The sequence below is a fragment of the Buteo buteo genome, chromosome 8 (genome assembly GCF_964188355.1).
Source record: "Buteo buteo chromosome 8, bButBut1.hap1.1, whole genome shotgun sequence".
Lineage (NCBI taxonomy): Eukaryota > Metazoa > Chordata > Aves > Accipitriformes > Accipitridae > Buteo > Buteo buteo.
This window is the reverse complement of record NC_134178.1, coordinates 7,611,091-7,630,729: the sequence shown is the minus strand read 5'-3', so window position 1 is coordinate 7,630,729 and position 19,639 is coordinate 7,611,091. Positions and strand designations below refer to the sequence as shown.

General features: G+C 35.4%; 1 protein-coding gene across 1 annotated transcript in view; it reads left to right on the top strand.

Annotated features, from left to right (window-relative positions):
* CFAP47 (cilia and flagella associated protein 47) overlaps positions 1–19,639 on the top strand; it is a 329,354-nt gene that overhangs the window by 214,286 nt on the left and 95,429 nt on the right. Inside the window, exons 52-53 of the mRNA XM_075033536.1 lie at positions 16,468–16,643; positions 18,931–19,038. Of these exons, the coding sequence (XP_074889637.1) occupies positions 16,468–16,643; positions 18,931–19,038 (284 nt within the window). The remainder of the gene's footprint in view (positions 1–16,467; positions 16,644–18,930; positions 19,039–19,639) is intronic.

Sequence of the window (19,639 nt, the reverse complement as noted above, 5' to 3'; positions counted from 1 at the left end):
ATCTGCAGGTATGAAAAGGTATCTGAAATGCTTAGAGATAATTTGGTTTAACTCACATTTTTAATAAAATACAATAAATTTGCATTTTTACATTGATAAGACCAATCTCACTACATATCACTTTTGGATGTGTTCTTTCTCTCAACCTAAAATTCAAAGTGGAGGTTGAATAGTTAAATGGTTCGAACCCAGTTTTATGCTATTCAAGTTTTGGTAAAACTCTTTTGGCTTTTCATGGCTGAAGGCATTTAAGCTTGTATTTTGCTATTAAACCAGATTATGATTAGGCTATTTAATGGAAATAAAAATACTGAATAAGTGTGTCATATTGAAAAAGTCATTATTTTTAAGCTCTAATCTAATTTCAATTAGTTTAATCACTGTATATCAGTAAAAGAAATGTCCTTGTTTGAATAGAATGCTTGAAAGGGGTTCTCTGGATGGCTGAAAATGTCATTTTTCAGTAGGCAGAAATTTGCTGCCTTTTCAAGGGAAACCTCCTTTTCTTTTCCTCCCTCCAATAACAGCCAAAAAAAATACGGAAAATATGGAGAATTACACCCTTTTTTGCCTTTCTTATTGTTATATATGTATTTTATATATATATACACACATGTGTATATATTAATTTATATTAAAATATACAAAGGCAATAATCTGTGCTAAGGATAGATTTTCTGGATCAAGTAGAATGTCTACTAAATGCATTTAGAAATAGAGTAGTAGAATGGTAATTCTAATAAATAAAAGATGATGATTCCTTATAATTAATCTTTTCATCTGTTATCCATGCTTGCTGGCAGCAGAATCACTGTAAATTACAATAAGAAGATAACTTTTAGACTGGTTCACCCAGCTGTAAATAGTAAGTTTGGCTTTCATCTCGTCCCAGATGTAGCTCCATTAACATGAGAAATTTAGTCCAACTGGAAGTTTAGATTCAAAGCCTATTGTATTCCTTACTTTTCAGTAGATAGTATGGGTTTCTGGGAAAGAGATGAATAAACATTTCAGTAAAGACCTCAGAATTTGACCCATAAATTGAAGAAAGTGGCTTTTTCATTTTAAAAGATAACTTTTTCCTATTTTTTTAAACATAGAAACCCAATAATTCCTCTAATTTGAAACACATATATCTCTAAATCGGGTTAATTTTTAGGGTTAATTTTTTTGTTGTCCATGTGGCTACTAGAATGCCCTCCACAGACATAATAATGGCATGGACCCTGGACTTGTCTCCAGAGGTATTCGAAAGTGTCAAGGGAAAAAGCAAGAGTATGTACATATATAGTATGGTACTTGCACAACTTTTAAGGGTTTTTACAGGAGTCAGTGGACAGTTAACCCTATCCAGTCTCTTCATGCTACTCATGATTTTGTAGACTTCTATATATCCGTTCTGAATTATCTCTCTCCAAGATGAAGAGTATGATAAGGTAGTCATCTTCATTTATGTTTTCCACTTGGACCTTCATACTTTACTATTCTAATATTTCCCCCAATATATTTCTTTCAAAAAGAAAAAAAAATTGATCAAACATGTATTAAAAGGAAGAAAATAATTTGGATTTTTAGCAGCACTTGTCTTCTAACAGCTTCACTGGATGCAGTTGAAGTGTGGCTGTCAAAACCAAGCTTTCAAAACTTGGCTTTACCAGTTAGCCTTTTTGGTTTCTTATCACTTGATATAAATCAAAGCAATGATGAGATAATTGGTCAATATCTTAAGATTAGAAATTTTACTACTTTAAAAAAATCCAATGCAACATAAAAAAACTAGATTTCCATCGATGACATTTAAATTCATTAGGTGAAAAGTAACAAGAGTTGCTAAATCCCATTGACCTTTTAAAGTGATTCATAGCACAGCAGCTCCTTATATCAAAAGTCAATCTATGACAAACTTCCTTGATGCCAATACTTGACCATACCAACTATTCAAATGAAATCTTAGAAGTGGTGTTAGGAAGACCTTATTATTTGTCCCACTCTCAAGAATCAAGCAAGCTGTCTCACTCATAACCTGCAATTGCTCTTAGGAAGTATTGCAGTGAATATTGATTGTGAAGCTCTGATTGTAAAACACTTAAATAAAAGAGGAGATTTTTCTTTATTTTCTTTTTGTAGAAGAAGAATTTAATTTTTCAAGGAAGAGTATAGCTTTTACTTTGAAGAAAGGAGGGTAACTCTGATGTGTAGTTCCCTCAATTCCTCATCTTTTCCTGCCCAGTGTGTGCATGGCAAACATTCACAGAGTTAAAAATAGTGTTGATCTGTTCAATATGCAGGAAACCATAAGAAGTAATAGAAATATTTCCCAGCATGGGAATGAAGATTCTAATGGCCAAAACCTAAGGGTGGCTCCTAGGCTGGTAGGGTGAAATATAGTGTGAGAAGGATTTAGTTTTTATAGGTAGATCCCCCTCCTATTTCTAAATTTATTCCAACTATTAAAAGGAGGACAGTGAGACTAAGGAGTGAGTGACATCCTGAACTCATAGGAGGATCTGGCTTAGCTCAGTTTCATTTTGTGGAACAACGGTACTGATACATTGGCTTATTTGCATGAAAAATAGATCTTTATACATTGTACATAATAGTGGTAATAGTTTCACATGCAGAACTGTGAAGAGGCTAGGGGTTAGACCCTGAATCTTCAAGAAGCTAGAGTTTTTCAATGGACTAGTATGTAGTTTAAATACAGCTTGCATTTTCTTTGAGTGATTCAGTTTTTATATATGTATCATACACTTGAGAATGTCCACAGAATAGCTCAAAAATCTTAAGAAGATGAACTAGTCCTCCAATCAAGAATGTGTCTATATCGTTATATTCTGATTAAATAGATGGATTAATCAAGATTCCTGATATATTACATTTACTAAGGGGTCTTTAAGAAATACATGATAACCAGTTAAGCATATTTTGCAGCCTTCTATTAAATGAAAATACCTTCTCTTCCTGCTTTTATATTGAGTACTTGTGACAAATCTCATTGTACTGTCAACCGTGTACAGTTTGTGTCTTCTGACAATAGTGGTAATTTTTTATTTTGCCTGAATACCAAATGTTTTGACTACAACCGTATATTACTTCTCTAAGAGAAACAAGATAATATACTCATTCAGTGAACACATCAACCAGATTAGAAGGAGTTGCAATGATTCATGTAGTAAACCAATAGCTTGCTGATCTGGGTATTTTTTCTAATCCAGGTGCAGAACACTCTGAAATCCACTCATCACCATTCCAGAAATGAGAAGAACCTTACTGAAATGGAGGGGGATTAGCCAGATGCAGGTTTATTTTCTAAGCCCTATGTATATTAATAGAAATTAGATCAATTGGTGAAGCCTGGAAAGGTTGTAAGGATGCATTCCAGCTGTGAAGGATTCCTGCCTGCCTTGATTGTTGGTAAACAGGGGAACCTTTATGAGTGCTTAGATGATAAGCCTATTTTTCAGAGGAGGGATATTATCAAGTATTGTTAATACTGAAATAACCCAATCAATCCTATCGCTGCTTAGAACGAACACCTCCAACCTTTCCTTACAACTTCATTGGTCACTACCCAGCTTCAAACTCTATTTTTTGCCAGCTGTCATAATGAAAGGAATCAATCTAAATTCTAAGTACATGTGTCTTTTGTCAGTGTCCTTTGCTTTTCAGTCCAGCCTGAGAAGCAATTCCAGCAGTTGGCACTGCTGGCCTGTAGAGAACATTTCCCCACAGTCATTAAAAACCATCAGTTGTGCTACTTGTATAAACATTTCCATAGCACTGTGCTGGAAATAATTCCAGTAAGGAAATTTTGGATTTGTGAGGCCTCATTACCTATTCTATTGTTTTGAAAAATCCTTCGAAGTTCTGTTTTGTTCTGCATGGTGTTAGGGAGACTGATGTTGGAGACTTGTCAGCTTTGGCCTTCCCCTCCACCAATGCAAATTTCAGGTTGCATTTCATCCTGACAAAGATCATCAACTCAATTAAAAGACATCAGCTAAAAGCTAGTTCAGGGAAAAAGGGAGTAAGTATGCTCTGTGACTGTTGCCTGCCCAGGAATTTCTTCTTTTTTCTTTTTGTGAAAGCATTAATGTATTTTTATTTCATTTTGTCTTGTCCAGACCAGCCTGTGGCAGTCTAATGAATCTCAAAGGCAAAGGAAAGAAACCTGCAACAGTAGAGATGGTACAGGTTGCAGAAGTGTACTTTCAAATATATATTTTACTTTAAAAACAATTCTAAAGTATATTTCAATAGTTCTGTGGGTTTTACTCTGTTAGTGACTTCTAGATAGCAGAGGCTAAATCAGACTCTTGTTCATCAGTAGCTGACAGCCTTTCAAATTCATTATGAATTCTAAAAATCAGGCTGTGTCTTTTCTCATGTATGATTACAAGAAAGATTTGTGATTTAGCATGTGGAACTATCATTTCTGTTGATCACAAGAATGCTGTTCACTTGTCAATAGCTGAGTTCTGCAACTCTTAAGAGGCAGCAAGAAGCAGCAGGCTGTTATCAGCTAGATCTGGAAGTGGAAGTCAGAAAGCAGATAAGGAACAGTTCAGTTTGGAACTGGATTGACCTTATCCCAATGTAGCCTACTGTATAAAGAGAGGAGGAGCCATCCTTTGGACATTCTTTTCTCTTCCCAAAATCCTACTCTCTTCTTTAGATGGTAGACTGAGAAGGAAGGATGGATAGTAGCATGGGATTCGTACTAGTCCTTCTGCTGGGTCTAGTCCTCAACCTTTTCTCACCCAGCTCCAGAAATGATTTTGCCTTCTAATGGATTTATAAGCTGTAGATCAGAAGCAGCACCTTTGCCAACTCAGTGATGTTTTTCTTCTCGTAGGATATATTGGTTCAAGGAATGGTTCCCCCCAAAAATCATGGCAGATCTTTAGCACTTGGGAATCATGCTTTGGGGACTGTAGAGGTAGAAGCTATCTGTGGGAGATGTCAGTCTGTTTTAAATCCATAACTGTTTTACAGAGAGGCACAACGATAAGGGATTGCACAAAAGATGTCTTAATTTTCTCTAGATCGTGCCTCTTCCCTGGTACCTCTACTGTTTTTGTTTAATTACTTGAAGGGAACCCAGAAGGAAAGATGCATTTGTATTAGCCTTTCAGCTCACAACAACAGCGTGGTTTTTGTGTGTCTCTCCTGATCATCCCTACTTACTGCACTTTCATTTCATGCACACAGCTGTCCTGGAATGCATGAAATGCATCTTTTTTGGGTGTAACTTGACTGGAGGATATTTTCCAGGTGCTCATCTAATGTTCTTCAACCATTAATGGGTTTTTAATTTCATGGGAGCGAAATAGAACTACTCATAAGCAAAACATTCATGGGTGCTCGTACTGTGTGGATGCTGAGTCCTCACCGCCAGCTGTTCTGCTCCACATGTCTACTCCTTTTGTGTCCCACTACATGCTAATATAGATAGATCATAGCACCCAAATCTTTGTAACTCTTCCTGTCAAAAAAAGACTGCGTCATGTTTATTCTAACAGGAGTTTGCATTGTGTGGGAACTGCATTATGTCAATAGACAAGTATACCGTAGAAAGCTTGTTACAAATACAACCAGTGTTAAAGTAGATCCAGCTTAGAATTTAAATTATGTGTCAGTGTCTCCTTTATTTATTTAATTAAAAGTCTAAAGCATATAACTAAGAATATTTTGTAATTATGTAACTTGGCAGTTGAAGACAGTGACACACTGTTTTCATAGCTGTGGTGCTTTAATTTTTCATAAATCCTAAACTAAACTGTAATCTGAATGGTGTTATACATGGCTGGTACTTGGATCATGTTCTCAGAAATTGAGTAACCTGAAGTTACAAATCATGCCCTAAGACCAATTTTTAGAATATACTTTTATAACCATTGGTAGCATAAAAAGTAACATTCTGTAAAAGAACCATGGCTACATGGTTTGTGGAAGAAAAACAAATTTGGGAAGGTGGTAATTATTAATCACTCTAAAAGCAGTTTGGCAAATAATTCAGACCAGAACGTATTTGTATAGCCCATTTAAAAAAAAAAAAAAATTAAGGAGTTATCAACAGGAGGGTAAATTATTAGAAATACTGGAATGTGAGTGAAAATCTTTGATAAATATATAGCAGCTGCTAATCCCCTCCTCTCTTCCCTACAGATGCATGAATCAGTTCTGTGATACAACAGCAGGGAGCTAATGTAGATCACAAAATGACAGCTGAGCTGTCACGAACTGCCATTGAACAAAAATGTGAGGTTAGATCTAAACCAAGTAATTAGAAGGGTGTTTCATCTATGCTAGATGAGTGGTCATATATATGAAAAATAACTGTGAAGTGAAGAGAGTAGCCTTGTATAATTAAACTACTATGTCACTTAGTCCATAACTGCTGTGCCTAGCCCTGTGGCTTATGAATCAAAACAAGAGGTTTTTTGCTCAACCATTAAACACAGCAAGTCCAGAGAAAAAGTTCTTTTTAAAAAATTTGCTCACAGTTGGTATCTGGAGCACAGAGTGTATAGCTTAGTGAATTAGGTATTAAAGTAACATCACTAAAAGGAAAACTTAATGTTTGAACTCTGTTCCCTGGATATAGCTCTGTAATGATTGTCTTTCTAATCAGTAGAACTTGTGCTAGCTTTTTAGTTCAAGGCAAAACATGGTTGTATATACACTCTGTAGGGCTGGGGGTTTTTTTGGTTTGAGTTTTTTGGGGTTTTTCTTTGTTTTGTTTTGTTTTTTTAATAACAATGAGAGGAGCCTGAAAAAGAACAGTGAGAATTTCTCCAAAAAACGTAGTTATGTATAAATTTTCAGACTATGTTTGGAGGCTCTTAAAAGTGACGATCTATGAATTTTTCTGCAGAAGTATAACCTTTAAACCTGTCCTGCCATTTTTCTGAGTTGCCAAGAAAATTGGTGGCACTGCCACTAGTTTTCCCCTCAGTGATTAATGTGAATTAGTGAGTAGTGAGAACTCACTGCTTTCCTTGTGTAATATGAAGAAAAAGGAAGAAGGGACCTTTATTAAATATTCATTCCATTCCTATGAAGTTTGCCCATCTATATAACAGGAAGCTGTATGTTTCACTTAAGACTAATTTGGCAGGGGTACTACTGCTCTCACAAAATGTAGCAATATCCCTGCTTCTCCAAAATAGTATTTCTGTGTTCCTGTGATCAGAACACTATTTAAAAATGCTGGAGTGAAACTCAAATACTGTTTTATAGTTGTGCATCTCCAGAACATGGGTTGAAGCAGCTAGCTGTTCATTTCTGATGGTTTTCTATGGATAGTATGAACAGCTTCTGAAGCAGCAAATGATAATTAAATGGCATCATTACAACAAGCAACAAGTGTATCCACACAAACATTTTCAAACAATATCTGAATCAGGAACTTCAAGTAAGTATATAAAACTAGTTGATTACGGATTTGATTTGCAAACAGATGCTGTGCTGAAGTTTGTAGAAGGCCGTTAACTCAGGTATTAGTTGCTTTAAGTTACACAATTTTAGTTGATGGTTTTACTTTAGGCTAAAACCCTACCTATTTTAGATGGTTTGGCCTATTGAAAAAGGAATCCAGATCTTTTCTTTTCTATTTGAATCAGAGTAAGGAATGACTGTGTAATTGTGACTATATGGACATATCTCTGGCATGTGCTTAATCATCATCCTCACTAGAAAGGAGGGACCAGTGTCTGTTACTGTCTGAGGATTGTTCTTCAGCCTTTTTAAAATGAATTTGCTGCTTGATTTCAATTCCTTGTATAAAGATATATGAAAATTGTTGCAACTGAAATCTTAGAAGACTAAAGAGAAGGTAAAGTCTCAGTGAGCATAGAGACATTGGTTTAATCTCCAGAACTATTTGTGTAAAAGTAGCAAAAGGTCATACAGTTTGTTCCCTGCAGCAGATATTTCTATTGAACAAATTCCAGCTCAAGTTATTTGAGAGAAATGTGGAGTAAAAATTAGCATTACTTATTTCACATGGAAAGAGATAGTGAAAGTGTAATCAGTAATTATTCATTTATTTATTTCTCTGGGATTTAGAAAGGATACTTTGCAAAGAAATTTAACAGTTCAAAGGAACAATCTGAGAAATCAGGATGCTTTCAAAAGCTAAATTACAATTTGTTCATGAATATTCATTATTCATTAATTAAATAACACTTTCAGTTATTATGAGTTGTTTGTATATTTGCAGGTATTTTTAGTTCTAAATGCAGAGAAAACAACCATATTTTTTAATTTTGCCAATTGATAATTATTAAGTATCTTCAGCCATTGGCAACATTGTAACAATTTACAATTTAAAACAATTATTTTTTGGTTAGTGTATTTACTTTGGTGTTTACTGTGGATTTCCGAATGGGGAACAGTAGTACAGAGGCTGAATTTAGGCTGGTAAACTCAGGTTCATTATCTCAGATTTTTTAGAAAAATGAACTGTAACAGTTACTTTGCCTTGCAAATCATCTAACAGATTTATTCAGGTTGTATGTAGTGGTCAAGAAGTAAGCTGATTCTTAAGTTTTTATGTAAAATGTCTAAAAGGCTGGCAGTTGTTGCTTTGAGCACATTTACTCCTTAGCAGTTGTCTATTTCCTGGAGAAAATTCTAAGTGTATATTGCTGGTTCACTGAGTCAAGAGACTTTCTAATCCATCCATATATTTGAAAAATAGTATTGGCTGTCTTGAGAGGAAGTATCTAATATGTGAGCTCCAAGCAGGTTCTGTACAGCAGGAGGTAAGCCAGAGGAGAAGGTCTGTTTTGAACTGTGAATTATTAGCTTCTGCTTTAATAAAACCAAATGCCTGGAAGGGATTGAGTTCAGTTTCCACATAAGTGCGGAGACAATCGTTTTGTCTATCCTTTGCCAAATCTTTCTTTTTCACTAAGTCCCTGAGAGCCTCATGAGTACTCAAAAGTTGGTAATGCAACTCTGAAACATATGCTGCCCACCCCCAGTTCCACCAGAGCTGTTCTTGCTGGGTTGAAACTTGTGCCACTGTTGCCACTTGTAATGGCTCCCAGATCTGTGCCACTAATGCATTGCTTCTGCACTCTTCAGCAGTGATTTTAAAAGATCATTGTCACAGTCTTCACACTTAGCAAGACGTTTACATGCAGATCTAAGAATAGGCAGGGTGTTTCCATTACTGGTTCCAGCTCTTTCCAGCCTTCAGACCTCTTTTTTTTTGTCAGTCTCTAGAAAAATGAATGCAGCAGTCTGTTCTGGGTGATCCATCCACAGCAGATGGTGACTGTAGGATGAACGTAACAATTGAGAAACACTCCATTAATATTTACCCAAGATTTAAAATTGAAATCGCAGCAGGATACCTTTTTCTCTATAAAAGATATAGGATGAAATAATGGCTCATGTCCAGATACATGGATATGCCAAAAAAAGTATATTTTAGGTGATTGTAATAGCAGTCCTTTCCCTCACAAGATGATCTGCCAGGGACTAAAAACTGAGCACACAGGAATATGGGGACATCAGTATTTAAAGGGCTTTATATTTTTACTTATAATCCACAGTTCTCTAGTAGACACTTTTTTCCCACATCTTTCCCATACCACCCCATACAGAGGGAGAGGCTGCTTTCTGGGTGACAGCAGAACTAGTCAGGCTGCATAGAGAGACTCAGAGACGTGCAAGGGTGGCCCTTGGTTCTGACTGCTCTAATTTTAGCTCTTTCAGAGGTTCTCGTAACAGGTATCGGTCAATAATAATATATATTTTGATGTTAATACTATTAAAAAACATTGCTTGTGATACAGTGAACTTGCCTTACTTTTTTAGAGTAAAGACTAAGGGAATGTGTGGGACAGATTGCTAATACAGATACCTCTAGTATGTCACGTATGGAAGACAAAATTAATAATGCAGCATTTGTTGTTCTATGTGAGACAGTAATGTGTGAGCAAACTTCAAGGACTTAAAAGTTAACTTTGCTTGGAGCAACAACTAACAATAAGGATATTTTCTTTTTAAAGTTTATCTGATCTTTTAAGTCATAATAAGGCATAGAACTGGATAAGTCTTACAGAGATTACTCCTTCAGATTTATATATATTTCTGTTTTTCAGAAAAGCTATGAACATTTAAGAAAGTCCCTTTGCATTATAATACTGATACTCTCTGGCTCCTGAAACTGCAGAGATGTGCCAAAAATAAAAGTTGGATTTAAAAAAACTGTCTAGGATTTGGGAGAGGAAGATTTTTATCTGAGGCATTTTACCTGTCAATATGAACTTATTTGTAATTTTCCACTCTTGGAAAATTCAGAAGAAAAAGCTATTCTCAGTACAAACCCTAACAATTTCAGTTTTGTTCTAGAATTATCTCTACCTCTGTATGTTTTTTGCCAGTGATAATTATGGTATCAGTCTTTCAAATTGCAAAGAAACATGCTTCCTTTAAAATCTCTTTTTAGACCTACAGAATAAGAGAGTTACAATAGGTGCAAGATCTAAGGCAGTCAAATTAATTAGTGTTATACCTCTGCTGATTGAGTAACTTGATGGTAGGTGGTGTAGCTGAGATGTAAATTATCTCATTAGTATGGTCATAACAATTCAATAAAATGAAATACTATCAAACTTGGTTACTAGTTTTAAAAGTAAAGAAGTGCTTTTAGTTAGCTCATACCAGCACGAGCTGGGAGTAGAGGCACATAGTAGAATGTTTGCTTCCACATGTGTAGCAGGAGTCATTAAAGTTGATGGAAGCATTGTAATAATTAGTCGTTACTGCTATTCTACCATAGTACCGTTAGGTTCTGATAGGTGATTGTAAGTTTATTTTTACCAAGTATTTCTGAAAGTCTGGAAGCACTGCAACACAGGCAGTGCTGGTCACTGCCTTTTTCTGATCCGTTCTGAGCAAGCTGATACCTCAGCATTCCACTGATGTGGTCTTTGTCGTGTTTGTAGTTTTATACCAGAGGAAGCTTTCTAACCTCACCACATCAAATTTTCAATCCAGGACAGTATGCCCATGGTGCAAATATCAGTTTCAATGCCTAATAGGGTAAATTAAATGCTTTTATAATAAGTTCCTGGAAGTAATTCTGTTGCTTGAGTCGCTGACTTCATTATGAATATGCAGAAATCATCAGCACTCACCAAGCCTTCCAAAGTCTGTTCTAATCTATTGGAATTATGAATTTATGGCACTGTTGTAACTTCATATAACACTTGAAAACAAATCAGTGAGACCAGCACAAAATAACTGCAGCTAACTGTTTGTTGTAGCATTATATGGGTCAATACAATTAGCTCAGGAACTAAACTTTGTAGTTCTGTATCCATTCAAAGTCCAGGGATAATAGTGCCCTTTTTTGGTAAATAAGAGAGTGACAAAGATTTGCTCAAACACTTAACCTGACCAACATTCACAAAGATCTCTGTGGGTAAGATTTAGTCTAGATCAGAGAGAAATTATTGAAAAAGACAGGTTTTGCTAATTATCTACCTGATATATCAGAAGCTATTTTGAAACTGAAAGTACCCTAAATTTTACATCTCCTTGAATTCCCTGAAAGAAAGGACTGGTTACAAATGGTGATTGTTACTATTCTGAGGCTCATTTTGGGCAAGTATCTCTGAGTCATGACATGCTTGAAGAAGAATTGCATATTGCCTTTCCATGAGACATAACTGACTCTCTGAGAATGCAGTAGTAACTGATAGCTCTCTTGACTTCATTATCCAAGAGCAGTACATTTCTAACTTAGAAATGTTGCACTTTCCAGTGCTTTTATTGAGTGATACTGACCTTAAGTATTTTGTTCTGGCGTTGTGGATATGACAGTCTGTGAAGGAGATGGGGCATTCTGAAAAAAAGAGAAATGTCTCTTTTTGAGAGACACAGCCTGGATTTTACTGAAGCGTCAGTCATCCAAAGTAGCCCTGTTGAACAAGGACTGTAAATACCTCTATTGATTTGATTCAAACTATGGTTTCCATCATTGGCACCTCATATATTACATGTATCTGCACAGCAAAGTGACCTATACGAATGATGAATAGGAGCTGTATTGAAATCTGTCAGTTGCTGAGTCATGCTTTCCAAAAATGTTGTTGACAAAGTAGATGTAAATTATTTTTTCCTATAAAATCCTCTGAAGATTAATTCAATCCTTTGTTACATTAATGCAGTGGCAAATATCTCCTTCCAGATTGGCTATGGTAATGATAAAGATTAACCTACTCTTACTTTTTTTTGTATCTTATATTTTTTTAGAATCTCCAACCTGATTCAGCTTTGATAAGCCAGGTTACTGTACATAGTGGCTTAGGCAACTGAGCTGATCATTGAAAGTGCCAACCTTCATTACAGAGGTTGGTGAAAAGTAGCTGTAATTCATAATTTCTTCATCTCACACTGCTGGATCTGAAAACAAAATCTGCCTGTGGTCTCATGTGGATATTATTGAGCTTCAGTCTACATGGACTCAGAGCTGGCCTTGATTTCAAATGCAAAGGAATATTCATTAAGATGTAAGCATAGTTACTACTTCCTCAATTATGGGAATTTGGGATATTAATTTGACTTTGAGTCAGTCTGTATCCCCTTGTCAGGCATGTTGTTTATAACTATCTTAACATAGCATTTCTCTTGTAATTCAACTTATCTTTGCTCCAACCTCTTCTATCTATCTATACCAAACCAGAAATATTATACAGATGGACAAAACTGGGGTGCATGGAAGTCCAAATATGTGTATATTATTTAGTTCATTAGGTTTTCCTATATGTATTAAAAATTATTGTAATACCACTTTGGTGTGGGTTTCTCAATGTGCATGATTTCTTTTGGTGGAGCTAAGGACATCCTAGATAGCTTCAGTCGCAGAATATAATGTTTTTGCGGTCCCCTCCTTTCCTTCAATTTCAGAAAGAAGTTTTTAACAATCATCTATTGCAAAACCTCTATTGTTTTAGGGCATTATTACTAAGGCACTAATGCACATTTCAGCTAGAAGAAATTCAATTCAGTATGATTTCTGTATGTAAATTTATATGTAAATTTACACCTGAAACTCATTGTATTATTAGCCTCTCATATGTCCTGTGCACATTTTTTTCTTCTAGTTCGTTTCTTGTACTGTAATAGTGGCAAGAATGGATTCCTTACTAAGCAACTTTTAAAAGTATATAATTTGCTTAAGGTGTTTAGTCCTAGATTTCAATTAGTTCAATTTGCTGTTCTGATAAGGACTTAAGTGTTGGTGAACAGTTGGTGCCTTTTTGCAAGTTGATATTTTGTAAGGCAAAAACATACCAAGTAAAATGGGAAAATACGGTATCAAGATACCGCTGTGATTCTCTGTCATCATAACCCTACATGGAAAGGAGAGGGTTATCCTGGCGATCAGTTTACGTGACAGAGGGATGGGGGGAAAGGGCTTGTATGGTGAGGGAGGTGGTTCACTTCACAAAGATCTTCTCCATTAACTTACGAGTGACTAAGAAGATGGAAGGACTCACTCCCTCAAGACACACTTCCATGTGTCCGAATGATCAATGTGAGTAAGGCCCAGCTGAGTGTGCACATGTGGGGCTGGGTTAGAAGTGTAACGTGGAGAGGAGAGGTGGTGAGGTGCGGTGCATGTTGGAGGCACGTTGCATCAAGCAGTTCAAGAGCCAGCTCTGATTTCTAAAAGTAACTTGACCAAACTGGGCTGAACTATGTGTCCATCTTCCTATAAGCTACCTTGTTGAAGTTAGAGGAGGATGAGTTGGTAGTTCAGCACTGTGTATACATTAATAAAATGTAAAATTACATATTATGGACTTAAATCCTTTAGGTTTAGTTGCTAGAAGATGGATGCAGAGAACGGGATGATGAGAAAATCTTTGGTATAAAATATGTCAGGGAAATATTTCAGCAAACAGGTATAATATCACAAAAGATCAATTGATGATGGTGAGCATCTTTTAAAGCAAAATCTTAACAGAATATTACACCTATACATAAGCTCAGGCTATTAGTGTAAGATAAAGTGTAACCAGTCAATTGTTTTTTCAAGTTCTACTGAGAATTTAATGTTATCTCATATTAACATTTCCTTTTATTTTATTTTATCTTATGTTAGATTGTTTTAAATGACCTGCATTGGACAGGAAGTGGATCACAGCAAGTTCTAAAGGAATAAAAACATGACATATTGCACCAGGATGGCTCTGTCTTGGGCACTGGCAGTCTTGATACAAGAAGTTGTTTGAGGAATGAGATTAATTCTCTTCTGTTTTCAACTTCTGTATTTTTCCTCTGTTGAAATGTTTATAAAAAACACAACACTGAAATGTGGATCTAAATTAATGACTATAAATGCATTTGGAACTTGCCTATGATGTTACTCCTTTGCATTCTTTCTGATAAAATGGTACTTTCAGGAAAAATACCACTCTTGGCAATTGTGTGGGCATTTTGTTATTTATCCTAGTACTATGCCTCCACAACAATCCATCAAGGCCTAGAAATGTACACTATATATACATTCTGTTGATAAATATACATCTGCTCTTATTACCATCCATGAAGTAGCAGATCTTTGAAACGTTTATAACAATTCCAAGGAAATTTCCTGGGAAATTCCAAGGAAATACATAATCCTAGGCATTCATTTTATAGTGGCAAGAGAACACTGTTTTACATTAAGCTAACTTTGGCAATATAGAATCTCCTTTGTGTACAAGGTTACAAAGGTTTCTTTGATAATTGCTCCTTTTTTCCTAAATAAGCAGTCCATATATCCTTTTTACTGTAAAAGTATTTCTTCAACACAGCATGTAGATGTTTTACTATATAGTTGTTATGAAGCCTTTAGCAATAAAATGGTAGATAGATTTAGAAATTTGTTTACACCAGTAAAAACTATTAATCTGAGCTTTAAAATATTTTATGGCAAATTTAAATCCCATCTTACTGATGCAAGGCACTTGAATGATTTAAATTGTTGGTGTAATCTTGCCATCTGTAGAACGTTAAATGTGTTTTATGTGTGTTCCAATAGTCATTTTCTATAAATGTAAATATATAGAAATTTAGCGAATCATAGGCAGACTCAAAGCAGAGTGAGGCAGCTGTTTGTGGGATTGTAAAGTATTTCATGTTCAGTTTTTAGTGCTTTATTAATTTTAATAGATATTTTATCTTTTTCTCATTTCATATTGCAATTTGAATTATTTACTTTTACAAAAACGTTTATGGCAAAATTTTACTGTAAGAACCAAATCACCATATGTTAAAAAACCCAAACACCTGCATTTTGAAATAAACTGCTTGGTTAGGGCAAAGGAAAGAGATCAAAATAGGGCTAGAGAGAAATATAGATACAGAGAAATAAATACATATATTTGGGGTTGGATTTTGCATATTTTATATAGATGAACATATATGAATAGAACATATGTATTTTAAACTGCAGGTATACATCCTGGATTGTGACAGTGGACTTCCTTCATTAATATATTCCTTCCTGTCTGTTTAAAGTGTTTCATTTCATAAAGTGTATCGATGTTTACACACATAGGGTACATAAGATGGATTTACACAATTTTTAACCTTGTGGCAAAGAAGGGGGTCACTGGAACACTGCTGAAATATAGCAGTGTTTCAAGGGCTGCTCGAGAGCGTAATGTGCAGAGTGAACTGCCTCTGCCCAGTTCCTGCACATCTTAAAGGTGTTCCAAGTGTAAAGTATGTGTCTTTATCTAATCAGGCCATAGTTTGGCTCCCTTTTATTATAGTAACTGGAATTTAGTATGCATCTTTAATAGTAACCATGTTTTCCAGATGGTCAAGAAAAGATGATCCTTGCCTGAAGTGTTCATAGACTTTAAACAGAAAGGTCTGGAGACTATTAGTAAGGGAAATGGCGAAAAGGAACGAGAGAGGAAATGTTTATTGTGGTGGTGTTGTTTTAATGTCAAGTATTACAGTTTAACTTAAAAATTAAGAGGAACAGATCGTGCAGAATTCAGCCTGAATCTCTTGGCAACTTGTAAAGTGGACATTTTCAGCTGTCTGTGCTTGGCTGTTGGGAGATGGCTTGGAGGATTTACCTGGTTAGGACTACAGCAGGTCTGCCTGTAAGGTGTATTTTGGCAAGCCCCAGCCATATCTTGGAAGGTGAACTAGCTTGTTAGAATACAGACTGGCCAGGAAGACTTGAACTTTTCTTTATTTATGGAATTAAAGAGTTTACAATTTGAAGATTGGCTGAAATGTCTCTTGCTGCAACTTCTCTTTTTTGGGTTAGCTCACACATTAGAGTGCAGCGTGTGTTCACATACATGTAAATCATAAGTAAGCATCTTACACTTGTTTGAGAAAGATTTTTTTTTTTTTTTTTTTTTTTTTTTTTGGGTAATGGCACATAATTAATTTTGTGGGTTTTTTTTTGTTTGTGGTTTTTTTTTTTTCTAGGATACTGTTGAAATTCATATTCCCGTCACTAATCCTGCAGACAAAATTCTCCAGCTGAGTGTGGTGCTGGAGAATCAATCACTTTGTGGACAAAAGGCTTTCACTCTTAGGCCCAAAGAAAAATTTTTATATCAACTAAAGTTTTGCCCAGCTGTTGTTGGCACTTCGGATGAAAGGTAAGTTGCAGAGTTTTGATACTTGTGGTTCTGGCTCTTGTACTAATAAATGAACTGCTTTCATTGAAACCTCGGTCCCTTGATGTAAATATCACCCTAAAACCTCCCACATAATGGGTAATAAATGGAATTTAAAAAATTTACAATTTTAACTATATCGTATCCCAACCAGCAGCTTTCTTCTGAGGGGAAAAACCTGACTGACAGGCAGTAGAATAACCCCTAGTTATTCTAGTTCACTAGAATTCAGTGAACAATGTTTCAGAAATTTAGTTAATATTAGAAGTTCCCTCTGAAAACTTCAGATGAATTGTTAGTTTTGTAAGTTCCATAAAGGGAGTAACAGGTTTTCTTTTTTTCTACTGAGAAGGAACAAAACTGTAACAACATAATTAAAACCAGGTGAAGAACCCTTCAGCAGTCTTCACATAAATCCATTTAGCTTCAGGATCCTCCATTAATTAACAATGATCTACTAAATGAATATGGAGAGGTTTTAAAATACAAATTTTTCATTACACTGGAAATCCCAACGAAACCATGCAGGTATGATAATTAGCAATACAAAGACAGATGACCTCTTGGTCTTAGTATCAGCTAAACCAGTTCAGCAAGTAACTGAAGAGTGCAGAAATGCAAAGCTTATTTTACTGGAATTTGGTTAGCAAAGCATTATTTAGTTAAAGGGCTGATTGAAAACCAATTTCCAGTTTTTCAATTATATCAATTGACTGGCAAAAATATGGGGATGGGGAGGAGGGTGAGGTGGTGGTTTATCAGGAGGGCAGAGACAGATGACATGTTCAAAGACCCAACATTTACAAAGCCAAAATCCATGTATTTCAAAGTTTTGTTCAGTTTGCTTGTATTGATTTTTCCAAAGACCCAAATAATGGCAGGTGTCATTGTAGAATACAACTTTCAAGCAATACTGTTTTATAAAAATGAGTACTGTTACCAGTTTGGTAAATATTATTTTCCTGTGGGAATTTGTAGAAATTATGCATTCTGAAGCTGTAAATGAGAATAGACCTCATTTTTTCATATCAGATAATATTTCTGGTATTTTTCAAGTGCAGAATTTCCAAATAATAAAATAAAGGTTTGTTTTAACTGGCAAAATTTTGGGCTCAGCCGACTGGTGGGCTGGGACTTAGGGCAATATATGCAAAGGTGACATAAAGCACACCTGTACATATTCAATACAATTATGCAGTACTGTACTAGAAAGCTAATAGCTGCTTTAAATTGCAATAGCTCCCAAGGACTACAATTACAGCTGGACAGAGGTACTTCTACATTACATCCACACTATTATCTTTTTTTCTGAAGCCATGCTCTGTTTCCTTTGCTATGGCAGCAGCTGGGAAGAAGTGTCATAAAAGTGTTTGTGGCAGGTGTACCTTTTCAAATGGATCATTCTTTCCTAAGCTGTTTTATGCTCACTTTAAAGGCTCTGTTGGCACAGAGGATAGTCTGGAACCGTAAAGTCAGGGAACGTGGTTATCTATCATTTAGAGCAAGAACTGATCCTTAGTGGGTCGTGGGTTTGCACAGTGCATTTCATGTAAGTTTTTCTATGCTTACAGTGTTTTGGTTTAATGTTATTATGACTCTTCTCCTCAAAAAACCAAGAAATAGAAAAAGAAATCTGCAATAGGAAAGGAGTGTGTTAGAATGTCTGTCACAGAAATATACTGCTGTACATATCTCACCTAGCAATTTTCAGTCATGACAACATTTGATTGTATATCAAAACGGTATATTGAATATTCCTTTGAAGCATATCTCTTTGTCATGCTTATATAAATGTGTCTAAATCTATTCCTCAGTTTTCATCACTAGATTGAAAAGATTTTCCTTTTTAAAATCAGTGAATACTATTTCTATTTCTTTGTCCTTTGAGTTCAAAATGGCTAAAAAGAAAATACTGTGACATTGAAACAAAATTAAAGCTTACTCTTGCAAGTTAGCAGTTGAAATGCTTTTGAGTTATAGTTTTGAAAAAAGCCAAAACGAAACCAACAAACAAACAAAACCCCAACAAACAACTTGTTATGCTAAAAGTTAAGAAAGATGAAGTGATTTTGTTGCATCAGTAATTGTAAATATTATTAGTTTTGGTAGCTGAATTCAGATACCAGCAAGAAGTGTTATGGGAAAACTGGGAGCTAGTTAAAGAAGTCACTGTGTTGAACTCATTAGGTTTTTCCTGAATTTTAACCTGTACATTTTTAATTGTCTGCACAAAAGCTGTGTCATACTGAGCTTATGTATCTGTTTTTAGTGTCATATTTCTGTCAGATATGGTTGGAGAGTTTTGGTACGCACTGAAGTTGATTGTAGAGAAACCATTGCCAACTAATCTACCTGAAATAGAATGTGAGCTTGGAAGGTAAGTATGTAGTTCATAGTGCTGAACCTTGTCACTGGTTTGAAGTATCATGGAAAACAGATGAAGAATTTGCACCAAAAAGCCAGAATAGTGCTGCATATGTACTATAGTACTTTGCAGATAATTTTCATAGATATATGTGTAGATACGTGAAATTCTCCTTGCAGAAAAACAATTGAAATGGAAATGTAGCCTATATGTAGACTTCCTCTGAAGTCTTTATGTAGAAATCACTCTGAAAATACTGCAGAATGTAATCATAAAGATCCATAATACAGAGTTCTGTAGGTTTGTTTTATTTTCTGTTTCTTTTCTCTTTCGGAACTAGGAATATATCTGACAGTCCTGCTTTACAAATGCTTGTACACCAGTTATCAATTTCTTTTAACCTCTCAAGAAATGGCAAAGTAATACAACTTCTGTCTGGCAGATCCCGGGGCTAGACATGGTTGAAACACTGCAAGTGTTAAGAAAATGAGCTACTTAGAGCAGACAGAGAAATGAACCCAATTCTCATCGTCTTTCAACAAAATTTCATCTTGCATTTCGATAGCATAATTTTCAGTTCTCACTTTCAAGACAGAAATCAAAACTTTTAGGA